The 12,619-nt window shown below is 40.7% G+C and overlaps 2 protein-coding genes across 4 annotated transcripts in view; one reads left to right on the forward strand and one right to left on the reverse strand.

Annotated features, from left to right (window-relative positions):
- Window positions 1-11,478, forward strand: part of LOC132707894 (active breakpoint cluster region-related protein) — a 28,399-nt gene extending 16,921 nt beyond the window's left edge. For both annotated transcript variants that reach the window (XM_060679907.1, XM_060679908.1), the window contains exons 11-15: window positions 1,527-1,728; window positions 1,787-2,037; window positions 2,105-2,223; window positions 2,282-2,421; window positions 9,604-11,478. In XM_060679907.1, the coding sequence (XP_060535890.1) occupies window positions 1,527-1,728; window positions 1,787-2,037; window positions 2,105-2,223; window positions 2,282-2,421; window positions 9,604-10,085 (1,194 nt within the window). In that variant the 3' untranslated portion in view covers window positions 10,086-11,478. The remainder of the gene's footprint in view (window positions 1-1,526; window positions 1,729-1,786; window positions 2,038-2,104; window positions 2,224-2,281; window positions 2,422-9,603) is intronic.
- A 111-nt stretch (window positions 11,479-11,589) lies between these two features.
- Window positions 11,590-12,619, reverse strand: part of LOC132707893 (peroxidasin) — a 52,394-nt gene continuing 51,364 nt past the window's right edge. For both annotated transcript variants that reach the window (XM_060679905.1, XM_060679906.1), the window contains exon 12: window positions 11,590-12,541. In XM_060679905.1, the coding sequence (XP_060535888.1) occupies window positions 11,857-12,541 (685 nt within the window). In that variant the 3' untranslated portion in view covers window positions 11,590-11,856. The remainder of the gene's footprint in view (window positions 12,542-12,619) is intronic.

The following is a 12,619-nucleotide window of genomic DNA, read 5'->3' on the forward strand; positions in this document are numbered from 1 at the left end:
GTAATTAAATATTGCTACACATAAATACGTAAAACTAACGAACAAAACGATTTGCTTGTAAAACTTTGCGCTGGACGGCATTCTACCATTTTAAATATGCAAAAATCAACAAATACTTATAAACTAGAAATCCCTATTTTTGGATATATTAAAGAACATATTAAAAAACAAAAAATATATTAGGCATACATACCAACTATTTATAAGTGGTAGGTAATTAATAATATGTGGCATGGGTTCCGGAGAGAATTTCACTTGTGGCTTTCGATGTTGTTGCTAAAAGCTCAGACAATACCTGCTGAGCTTCTTTTTTGGCATTTTTGGAATGAAGTCTTTTTGATCTAGATAATCCTGCTTCTGTTGGTGGCTTCTGGTTAAATAATAATAGGGTGGGAACAGCAGTTTTTTTTAGAATCTTTTTTAAAGGTAAACCTAAAATTTAAATTTTGTGCTGAATTTAATGCGTTACTCAAGACAAAAAAAACCTAATAACTCATAATCACTCTTTCATAATCATTTTCAGTAAAATGAACTATCCACTTGTTCCGATTAGATTTTTCCTTTTGGGAAAGCGATGTAAACTACATTTTCGAGAACTTGCTTTTTCATCAAAATAGTTGTTATTGCACCCATACATGGCCCATCTCGTTCCAGGCATACCTAACTATTTAACTTATCCCACTGAAAAAGGTAAAAGAAATGTATTTCTTACCTTTACTTATATTATTATGTGTAATATTGTGAGCTCACCTCCTAACTAATAACACCGCTAATAAGCAGCACGAACACAAAACTTTTAAGTCTTTGTTTAAGGTTAAAAATACTGTTTTTCTCAGTTTCGCCATTCAAGCACATACAATTTTAAAGTATTTGTTAAAGCTTAAAAACACTGTTTTGTCTAAGTTTTTTTTTAGGGAAATACAATTAATACAAACATAAGCGCACTACTCACTAGTTTAAATTATTTTAATTGTTCAAAGGACACAAAATACAACGGTTTCATACGCCTTCAAATGCATTGATAGAATACACAAAAACTGTTAGTGGACTTCGCTACGTCACAAGCGACCACGCGCGATCGATAATTTTGGCGAACGTATGTCTTATGGGATTGGGAAATCCTATTAGGTTTACGATTCTTGCGCCTGTCCTAGAAAAGCTTGACACTCCCGAGAATACCAGAATAATTCTGCAAGTTCAATTAATTGAACAATTCCTTAGTAGTTAAATGCCTAGATCGAGGTCTATCATGGACGACAAATCTTTCTCAAATATTAGAATCTTCATGTCCATGAAAATCGAACGGAGATTTCACTAGAACACAACATTATTAGGTGGTAGTGCCCTGTAAGGGACTAGCGATCTTAGTTGAGAGCACATCCGTCCGACAATAGTTTCAGTATCACACGCCCAATACAGAAAAGCTTTCTTTAAACTCTTTAAAACCCCGATACGAAAGTAGTTCAATTGTCCGATTATTGCCACCCCCGCCGAGCGTTGCCTAAGTGGATGTTGTTATGGCGCAGAGGACGGAAAGGACGGGCAAGCACCCGAATCCCGCGGCCAGTTTCAGCATGTTCGAGTTGCAAACGTGGATAACCGCGTGCCGCCAATATTTGAAAACGAACATGGGCTCTTATTTGCTGAGGAGCGGTAACGACGAGAGCCTGTTGGTCGGCGACCTTCACGTGCACGTCTACGACCTGGCCGGTTTGGAATGCGCTTCCGGTTAGTATTCCGGGAATCGTTGTCCCGAGGTTAGCGCTAATACGTTCGTCCGGTCTAGACTTGTACGTGTGCATCGAGGTCGACTTTTACGGGCACTTTTTCCAAAAAGCGAAAACCCGTACCGCCCGCAACACGCAGACTCCCCATTGGAATGAGAATTTCGTAATCGACCTCGAGGGTTGCGAAAATGTGCGGGTGCTTGTTTATCGGGAGGAAGCCAAACAGCAGGACACCCTGTTCGGCAAGTACACGCAAAAGTTGAGTCGGAAATGGCTCAACGAGCAGCAGATCATCGAGCGACAACTGTCGGTAAGTTTTAAGGGTTGTGCGGGGGATCGGACTGGGTTATTCTCGATCGTTTCGCTGCCGGTTTCAGGTAAACGGTTGCGTGTTGCGCATGGGATTGCGTTACGTGCCCTGCGAGGTGAGCCTGAGACGGGTGCCTGCCGGTAAGGTGGGCTCGTTGTTTGGCGAGAAGATTCAAGTGGTTTGCAAGTGAGTAGTTTGTAGTCGTGTCGTCTGGATCTTTGTTTATTTTCGAGTCCGTTCTCAGGAGACAGAAGCGCAATATTCCGTTCATCGTGACCGCGTGCGTCAGGGAGGTCGAGAGGAGGGGCATGTCCGAGGTCGGGGTCTACAGGGTATCCGGCTCCGCGAGCGACATATCTAAGTTGAAGAAGTCGTTCGAAACGAGTAAGTCGATTTCTTTGTTATATAGATCAGGCGACCAGAACATTTCTTACACTTTACCAAAGCGATAAAGTATTTCATATTCAAGTTACTTTAATTTTACAATAGTTAGGTTTTTGCCAGATAGGTACAGCCTAAATGTGTCAGTGTAATGACGCAGACACTGATGTTAAAAATAATTTCGCAACAATTAGAATCTCTAACCCTCTTAAGTGGTTCTTTTCATCAAACAGAATGTTCTCCTCAGTGGTGAGTTGTTATCCGCTCTTGTAGGTATACGTCTTGACCGTAGTGTGTTACAAAAAATTAGATAATACATTCAAAAAAATATATATCAAATGCACAATGAATTTGAGAAATGTTTGCGTGTATTTGTTCAAATCTAATACAACTTATTTTACTAGTTATGGCTAAGTTCATATTAATATTCAAATTGAAAACTTAAATTAAAATTATTAAATTGTTATTAAATTTATTTTACAGTTAATTTATCACTTCGAGAATGTCATAGTCAACACTAGACTACCAGGAGTCAACAAGGGTCTTAATTTTTGTATATTCCCTATTTTGCAAATACACTCGATGGGCGTTCTATATTTTCTGTTATAACTTCTGCACCAAAGTAAATTTTTCCATCAGTGCTTGCATGGCCTGATTTGATACAAATCTAGTTTTTACTGAATGATTGATTGTTTATTTACGAATTTTCTTAAGATTTTGATAACTCTTTTAATGTAGATTTTGTTGACACTTCTTTTGTAAACAATTCTTTAGAAGGATATAGTTTGTTTTTGAATAACACGCTTCTGGCTAATTGCTAGCGGTTGAAGAGGGATTCTACTAAAGATTTATTTATCCTAATAAGAGAACCCTTTGACAAACTCCAACGTAATATGAACAATTTATGGAATAACTTGCGAATTTTCATAGTGATATAATTGACATTTAAGGTTCTGATTAAAAACTATCCCTAAATATTTTAACTTTTTGGTGGAATTTATGTAAAGATCGCATTTACAATTCATGTCATAGCCACAGTCAAAATTATGGATTTTTATTCTTCGCAAGTCTGGAGCACCAGTTTTCGTCATTTAATAACTAATGAATTGGGTTTTCTCTAAATTAAGTGACAGCAGGCGAAAATCTAGCCATTTTTTTACAGACGTAGTAATTTTTCAACTTTTGTGACAATTTCTTTCCAAATGTTTTCAACAATAATCAATGCCGTATCATGCGCATAGCAGACAATATCTTCCTTCGGTAAAATCGAAAATATTCCATTCATATATAATGTAAACAAGATTGGCCTCAGAACCGTACCCTGCGGCACACTATACTCTACCGGAAGAGAGCGAGTCGGGGTGTCATCTAGTTTAACCTTTTGCGCACTATCTTGTAGGTATGATTTAATTCCTTTTTTTACTAGCCCTCTAATATCTAAGTCGTCAAGTTTCTCCAAGATATGGTGCGACAGTGTCGAATGTCTTGGCCAATTCGAGAAAAACACTCTCTTTTCTGTCATTAAAAGATCGGAATTCCATGTCTACTTTTTTCATAAAACCAAATTGATTACTGTTGAATAAGGCATTTTCAATTTCAGTATACTTTTCAAGGACTTTAGCCACACTATGTACTAGTGCAATTGGGCTGTAATTTGACATTTGGTCTCTCGAACCTGATTTATATAGAGGGATAATAATGGATTCCCTAAAAATGTCAGGGAAGACTCCCCTGGAGAGTACCAGGTTTCTAGTATTGGCGACAAAAATACAGTGAAGTCAGGATATCTTCTTCTTCCTGTGCCTTATCCTCAGTGGACGTTGGCGATTACTATGGCCCATCTGATTTTATTTGCTGCAGCCCGAAATAGATCCATAGATGTCATTCCCGTCCATTGTCTTAGATTTCGCAGCCACGATATTCTTCGTCTTCCAGGACCTCTTTTGCCGTTAAGCTTGCCCTGCATAATAAGCTGGAGTAGGCTATATTTCTGGTTTCGCATAACATGGCCGAAGTATGATAGTTTGCGTTCCTTGATTACGTTTAAGACCTCTTTTTGTTTTCTCATACGCTGTAGGACGGCTTCGTTGGTTACGCGGTAGGTCCATGATATTCTAAGCATGCGTCTGTAGCACCACATCTCAAATGCTTCCAGACGTTTACATGCAGCGTCGGTTAGAGTCCAAGCTTCCACCCCATGTGTTAGTATTGAGAAAACGTAGCATTTAAGAACTCTGACTCTGAGGTGTAAGCCTATATTTAGATTGCACAGCACGCTTCTCATTCGGTTGAAAGCTGTTCTACCCTTCTCAATTCGGATCTTAATTTCATTTATTTGTTCCCATTTATTGTTAAGAAATGTGCCCAAGTAGTTTATCGATGTAACCGTTTCTAATTGGGAGCCATTTGCATAAAACTGGCCATCAATATCTTGTTTGCTTATTATCATGACCTTTGTTTTATTTATGTTTAGGTGCATGTTGTAGGTTTCGCATACTTCCGTTACTCTGTCTATTAGCCTTTGAAGACCCTCAGCTGTGTCTGCAATTAGGACTGTATCGTCAGCGTACCTTAGATTATTAATGAGTACGCCGTTTATTAAAATGCCGTCCTCTGCATTCTCCAGAGCCTCTCTAAACAGTCTCTCTGAGTAAACGTTAAAGAGCAGAGGAGAGAGCACGCATCCCTGTCGAACTCCTTGGCGTACTTCAAACTCTTCAGAGAGTGCATTCTCCACCCGAACACGAGCCTTTTGATTCCAGTAAAGGTTAGATATAATGCGGATATCCCTGTCATCCATGCCTGACTGTCTGAGCGTTTCCAATAGTTTCCTGTGATTTACTCTATCAAAGGCTTTCTCGAAGTCGATGAAACAGGCAAAGACATTGCAGTTAACATCGCGTGCCCTTTGTATTAGAACATTAAGGCTAAACAATGCTTCCCGTGTACCGAGTCCGTTCCTAAATCCGAATTGTGTCTCTCCGATATGTTCTTCGAGTTTGGGATAAATACGTTCATGTATGATTTTTAGGAATGTTTTTAGAACGTGACTCATTAGACTAATGGATCTGTAGTCTTCGCATTTTTTAGCTGTGATTTTTTTCGGTATGGGGATAAATGTTGAAAACAACCATTCTTCTGGGATTGTGCCGCTCTCATAAATGTAATTGAATAGCTCTGTAACGAGGTCTAGGTGGTTTTGTTCTATGAGCTTTAGCAAGTCTGCATAAACTTCATCGGGTCCTGCTGCTTTGTTGTTTTTAAGCTTCCTGATTGCATGCGCAACCTCTTCCGTGGTTATAGAGGGCCCAGTTTCTATGATTTGTTCCTCTAAAGTGCCTCGGTTCTCGTCATTATAGAGTGCCTGCATGTACTCCCTCCATCTTTCTATCTTCTGATCAATCTCCAGTAGTGCCTCGCCATTTATGTTTGTGACCATCCCTGTGTTTCTAGGTCTGAATAAACCTGCAGCTTCTTTGATTCTTTTATGTAGATTAAACGAATCATGTTGGTTTTCCAGTTGCTCGATTTCGGTGCATTTCTCTGCCAGCCAAGCCTCCTTTGTCTCCTTGATCTTTCTTTTAATCAAGCTATGGATTTGTCGATATCTTTCTTCGTTGTTGTTTTTATATTTTCTTCGCTCCTCCATGAGGTCCAATATTTCCTCGGTCATCCATCTGGAGTTTTTCTTCTTCCTTTCTGTGAGAAGTCTAGACTTTGCCGTCTCCACTATGGTGTTCTTTGTATCCATCCATTTTCGTTCAATATGGTTATATGATTTTTCTTTGATTTCAGCTATTTTTCTATTTAATTCCTGTTTTGTTTCGGTTTTAACATTTTCGTCTTTAAGTTTTTGTGTATCCACTCGTTCTGCTCGTTTTGATTTTGCTAGCTTCTTTAATCGTAGTCTTAAAGTGGATAGCAATAGATTATGGTCAGATGGGACGTCTGCACCAGGGTAGGTTTTTACGGTTGTTATCGAGTTTCGGAACCTCTTGTTCACCGTTATAAAATCAATCTGATTCCTTACTATGTGCCGTTCATTATCAGCGGGAGACATCCAGGTATATAGACGCCTGGGTGGTTGTTTAAACCACGTGTTCGTAATTATAAAATTAAATTCTTTACAGAATTGGACAAGTGCTTCTCCTCTCTCGTTTCGCATTCCTATCCCGTATCTTCCGACAACGTCATCATCTTCCCCATAGCCGACCTTGGCATTAAAATCACCCATAAGAAGGGTGATCTCTTCTTTTCGCGTGTGTTTAAGAGCTTTCTTCATGTCCATATAGAACTCATCCATCTCTTCCTCGGTGCTTTGTGTTGTTGGTGCGTAAATCTGGATTATATTTAACTTGCAGGGCTTTGCGTTGATCTTCATTATCGCTACTCTGTCAGAGATGGGTACAAATCCTAGTACGGCACTATCGACCTCTTTCGTTACTATTATTGCGACCCCATTTCGATGTTGAGGGCTATCTTCTCCAGCATAGTAAATCTGATGTTCCTCTATTTCGCACTTCCCAGAACCAGGCCATCGCGTTTCGCTAATTCCGAGTATATCAATTCTCAATCGCAACATTTCCTTAACCGTGTTAGCCGCCTTTCCAGCCTGAAACATGCTCTGCACATTCCATGTGCCTACTCTTCTCTTTGATGTAGCTTTTAGGATACTGGCTGACCGGGAGATTCTTAGCACCCTCTCCCCATTTAAGGGGTGCCCGGGACTGAGGGCCGTGGTATTTTCATTTTCAGCCATAGTAAATATCCTGGGGAAAATTATTGTACCTAGGTAGTTTCCCGTTGCTTTCCTAGGTTTAGGGATCAGCCGCCCAATGTGGGTCAGACGCTGTTGGAGTACCGCTCCTGACATGGAGATCCGTCGTGTCCTGTGCTAGTTTTGGTCCACCCCGGGTATTTTATTTCCCCGGTACCCAGCATATCTGCTGAGCGTTCCCCTATCCGCCACCTGGGGAGGCGCCCGATGGGGGACTAGCAACCCCGCACGGGGTTGCTAGTCCCCCATTTGGTCTCTCGAACCTGATTTATATAGAGGGATAATAATGGATTCCCTAAAAATGTCAGGGAAGACTCCCCTGGAGAGTACCAGGTTTCTAGTATTGGCGACAAAAATACAGTGAAGTCAGGATATAGTGAACTCCAAAGTTGCATCAAAATTGTTTCGCTGTATCCGCACCTGATGTTTACCCGATGAATGGACGTTATTGCATATTATATAATATTATGTACGTTGGTTTTGTAAAAAATTGCCACGATATACTACACATTTTTCTAGATATGCATATGTATTACGTTATGTTGGAAAAATGACATTTAAATACTCTGTACAAAACAAGTAACAAGTGAACAAGAACAAGTAAACAATATCTAAAAAAATACATGTATCCACCTCCTCTTGAATAAGCAAGTCGGATATTCTGGTTTGTACGAGTCTGTTAAAAAAGTTAATATTACTTATATAGCTTTGAACATAACAAAAGGAATTCTAAAATTTCTCAGGAACGTCGCGTGACTCCAAAAACGTGCGAATTTCTATTATTTTTTCCGTCATGTCTTTTACTGAAGGAACATTGATCATGGCCACTTCCTCCATAGCCTCTGCATTCAGCTGATCTTCACTCAATCTAAACAAAATAACTTAAATCAGTGATTATTTTAATGTAACATTTCATGTTATAGAGACTTGTTGACGCTAACTGGATAATTTCGCCTTGTGTCAAAGATTCGGTTTTAATAACTTGATCATCTATTGAAACGTAACTCTGGAACTCGAAATGTTCCTAATCTCTGCTTCAAGGGAGTCGATATTTTCGTCGGTATTTTCGGCATCTCCTGAATGTTTTCTTAGCTGTTCCATTAAAGACAATTTCATCATCAGAGTCAAAATCATCTTCTGCTTTTGCTAACTTCCTACCAAGCACGATGAATAAAATTTACAGGATAAGCTCACTGAAAACTTATCAATTCCTATAGTGACACTTCAGGGAATGGATTATGCCTTGATACCATGGGCTGCAGTTTTGACCTGGTATTGGGTGGTATAAAAAGCATTTTGATTTGGTTCAACGGAACATTGGAATGTGCTGGATAATTATCTACTAGAAGAATATTTTTTCTGTTCTTCAGTTCTGTATCTCATTGGAGCAGTTCTTCGGTAAATACTTTACATGTCATCCACGCTTTGCTGTTTGACCTGTACTTGACTGGTAGAGTCTTGTTTTTAAAACATCGGAAAACGGATTTGCCGTTAACAAACAGGTTTCTCTTTTCTGTTCCAGACGTGTTTGCAGTAACGAAAACTGTTATTCGAACTTTGGACAATTTTCCACCTGTACACCTTTCTCCTTGGAATTTCAATGTCTTATCAGGGGTTAGTTTGTAAAAAAGGCTGGTCTCATTGGCATTAAAAATATTGTCACTGTCAATTTTCTGGCAAAGATCAGGCCAAACCGTTGTGAGCGAGTTATTAACAACATTTTTCTCCAGAGATACAATTTCTCTTCTTAAAACGTTCAATCCAACTACTGAAGAACTGGACCACTTATGGGAAAATTTTCTTTTGTTTTTTGAGCCATGAGCCTTTTACAACTTGCATTAACTTGACCAAAGAATGAGAGAATCCTATTTTTTTTTCCAGGTAATGGGGACAATTGCTTTAGGCAAATTCATTTCACGACAAATATTACTTTGTTTCATACTACTTTTAATTTTTTGTATAACATCGTATTTTTCTTTCAAAGTTAATGCTTTTCGATTTTGCTTCTCCATTTGAAGGTTTGTCATCAATATTCTCCACACAATCTAAATCACAACCGAGGTTAAAACAATAACAAAACGAAAGTGCTATGTATTTTAACCTTTCCCCCGGGAATTATTGGGGGAACCTCCTTCATTAAAAACAGAAAATGTATCTTAATCTTGACGAAATTTAGTTCATTGTATCCGAGAGTTCACTAAAAACAGTAAAAATGTACATTTATCTTATGAGATTTTTTGAGTGTATTTTAAAAAGTACTCATTATAACCGAGTATTCGGGGTTTACTATATCCAAAGCTCACTGTACGTTAACGTGACAATGTAATGTGTCACCGGTCTACGAGGGGGGTGGGGGGATAACCCAAAATGCCGCTGGTATTATATCATGGCGGGTGGGATTTTGTCAGATTCGTACGAGGCGGAGCAGCTACTGAAAGAAGTCGACATCCATTCGGTGACGGGTATCCTAAAGTTGTACCTGCGCGAATTGCCGGAGGCGCTCTTCACTGATCAACTGTACCCGGAGCTGCTCGAAGCGTTTAACCAAAGCAACGGCAACTTGATCCGGCGCACGGAACTGCTGCGCAATTGTTTCGCCAAATTGCCCCAGCAGAACCACGACACGATCCGGTGCATACTCGATCATCTGATCCGCGTGCACGCATACGAGGAAGACAACAAAATGTCGTTGCACAATTTGGCAACGGTGTTCGGGCCGACACTGCTTCGGCCTGCCGCGTCCAAAGCCGACGGCGGACCGAAGCAGAAGGACGGTCAGCGGCAAAAGGAATCGCTGGCGACGGGGACAGTCGACGTAATGGCACAGGCCGGCATCCTCTACTGTTACTTGCAGGATCTTAACGCGTCGCAGAACGTCGGTCGCAGGTAGTTTTGGGATGTCCTTGCGCGGTTGCCACTTCTACGGACTATCTGACGTGTGGGTTTACGTTCATTTAATCGGAACAAGTTCCACGTCACAAATCGACAAAGTGACTAAAACAGCTTCAAGTATTGTTAATTTTCGCAACAATACCCTGAATGTACGGGGGACACCGTGCACCGTTGCCAAATCACTCGTAGTGTTGTATTTCGTTTATACATACATTATTGTTTCTTTGCGTAACGAATCTTGGTGTAAATACGCGCGACCTTGTTAGTGTTTTAAGTATTTTTACGTTTCGTAACACACTTCAGTACAACGTTCCGTATTACTATTATTACTTTAACGGGGGTTTCCTTCAACATTGTATTAGATAATAGCGAAGCATTTAGAGTAACAATAACTTTTTGCTCGCATTTAATTAGCGATACGAGACACATTATCGTCTGCTTTCACATCTAGGAATTGATAATAATTGCAAAAGACCTTCTCGCAAGGCACGCGTAAGCACGTCCTTAGTGCCTTAACCAAAAAAACGTTAAGACTTATAGTACTTAATCCATTCAGTAGATGGCGTAAGTGTTACTCGTGGCCAGTGTCATTTTTTTACTTTGCCGTACAGTGTCTCGTAACAAATTGCGCGAATTTCATTTTCCAGTATTCTCGTTAGCCCATTGCCAGGTATATCCCGTAACGGCGTAATAACGAACGAGTATTAAGGTACTCGATATAAGTTAATTCCTAGCTTTTATATTATTGTACACGCGCTATCCCAATCGTTTCAATAGGGGCGTGGTCGCTTTCCATCGATAAACAGCAAAAGATTAAAAAAAAACTGAAAAACGTTCCAACGAATTTCGAGTCTAGTCACAAACCTGTTCAATTTTTTGGTGCTCCGCGACAATTCGAAGCTCTAGTCATCTTTGCCCGATCACGATGCGTCGGTTTCCGCGACACGGAGCGACCACGGACCACCGAAACGTCTCCTATATCCGCGCGGCGCAAGTGATGCGGTATAGTTCGTAAATAGTTTAGCGACGACTATGGGATCATATATTAGTATACTGTCCAATTCCTAGGTCATTCCAAAGTGTCAAATCGATAGACGTCAGACGGTTTTATATTGAACGTGGAGGGGGAAAATCAGCAACGTGCGAGGCTTTTTGTAGCGATGAAATTTTAAATAACCTCCCAATTGTGCGTCGCTGCGGTTTCCGTTTCTAAATCGTTTCCGTACGACTACGGGCACGTCTGTAACCGAATTGTATATAATCATCGTGTAAGTGATAGAATGCTTGCAGCTTTTTTATCGTCTGTGTGTGTATATGTGTATTTATTATTTAGTTCGTGTATTATTTTTTCTTTAGAAACCCCGCCTGAAACCTATATTTTATATACATTTACATATATTATTGTAATTACAAAGAATAAATTAAATGTTTGTAATAGAGAAGGAAGGGGGGTTTCATTCCCTAGCTAAGAGGCGGGGGGATAGGTAAATGGCGAAGGCGTATCACAAAGTTCAAGCGTTATTTTATTCGACATACGCGCGCCGTTTTTACGATAAAAAGCGTTGTTAAGAAGGAAACAATTATGTATCGAAATGGAAGCGTCATTAACATGTAATATTTACAGAAACATAAAAAATACTAAACACAAAAATTGTACCACGCCGCCGTCGGGGATTTTATTAATTACACGCGATATTCCCCTGTTTACGAGCACGGCGACCAATAAATAACTCCAACCAATAACTCCTGAGATTTATATCGGAGGCGGGCTATTGACTTCGGGAGGCGCGCCTTTCCTCATCCAAGAACCTATTAACTTCTTCCAAAACCTTCCGCATCGCCCTCTTGGTTTCCTCCAGCTCCCGTTCCAACTTGTCCACCCTATTCTGTAGGCTGATGGGCTCCCGATCCTCTCCCGTCTGTCGTCTGTTTCGGCGGGCGTTCAATCTGCTTATCGTGTTCAACTGACCCGTGTAGCGACAGTCGCTGCAACACTCCGACCACAACTTCAAATCCACCTTCGGGATCTTATCGCAGCCGACGACGCCGTTCTGCAGCTGAGGCAAGACGAACACGTCGGGTGTGACGGTCGTGATGTTGTCGCCGTTGTCGCAGAGCACTCGCGCCAAAGAATATTGTCGAATTTGAGCGAGTTGTTCCGGTTTAAACACCGACGGGTTTTCGTACCAAAAGCGGTCCGCGTCTCGCAACCGTCGAAACTGCTCGAGCAATAGGCACCGGAACAACGGACCCACTCGACCGCCCTCTACTGGATCCTCCAGAACTCCGCCCACCCAGACGTCGACGTTGGCTGGATGACCGTACAGCTCTTCGAGTTTGCGACGTACCTCGCTGTCACGTATGTCGCCTGCTAAATCTCGAAAGCGTTCCACGTGGGACATGTTGCAGAATTGGCGGAAAGCGAGGTATCCTGGCAGGGCGTGGTCCCGCGATCTGAAACGCGATTTTTTACACGATGTTTAAGCTCCTTATGTTAGCCCCATGTTATTCATTATCAAAGAAAAAACTGTA

This window comes from Cylas formicarius, unplaced genomic scaffold, assembly GCF_029955315.1.
Source record: "Cylas formicarius isolate icCylForm1 unplaced genomic scaffold, icCylForm1.1 PGA_scaffold_9__14_contigs__length_23061073, whole genome shotgun sequence".
Taxonomy (NCBI): Eukaryota; Metazoa; Arthropoda; class Insecta; order Coleoptera; family Brentidae; genus Cylas; species Cylas formicarius.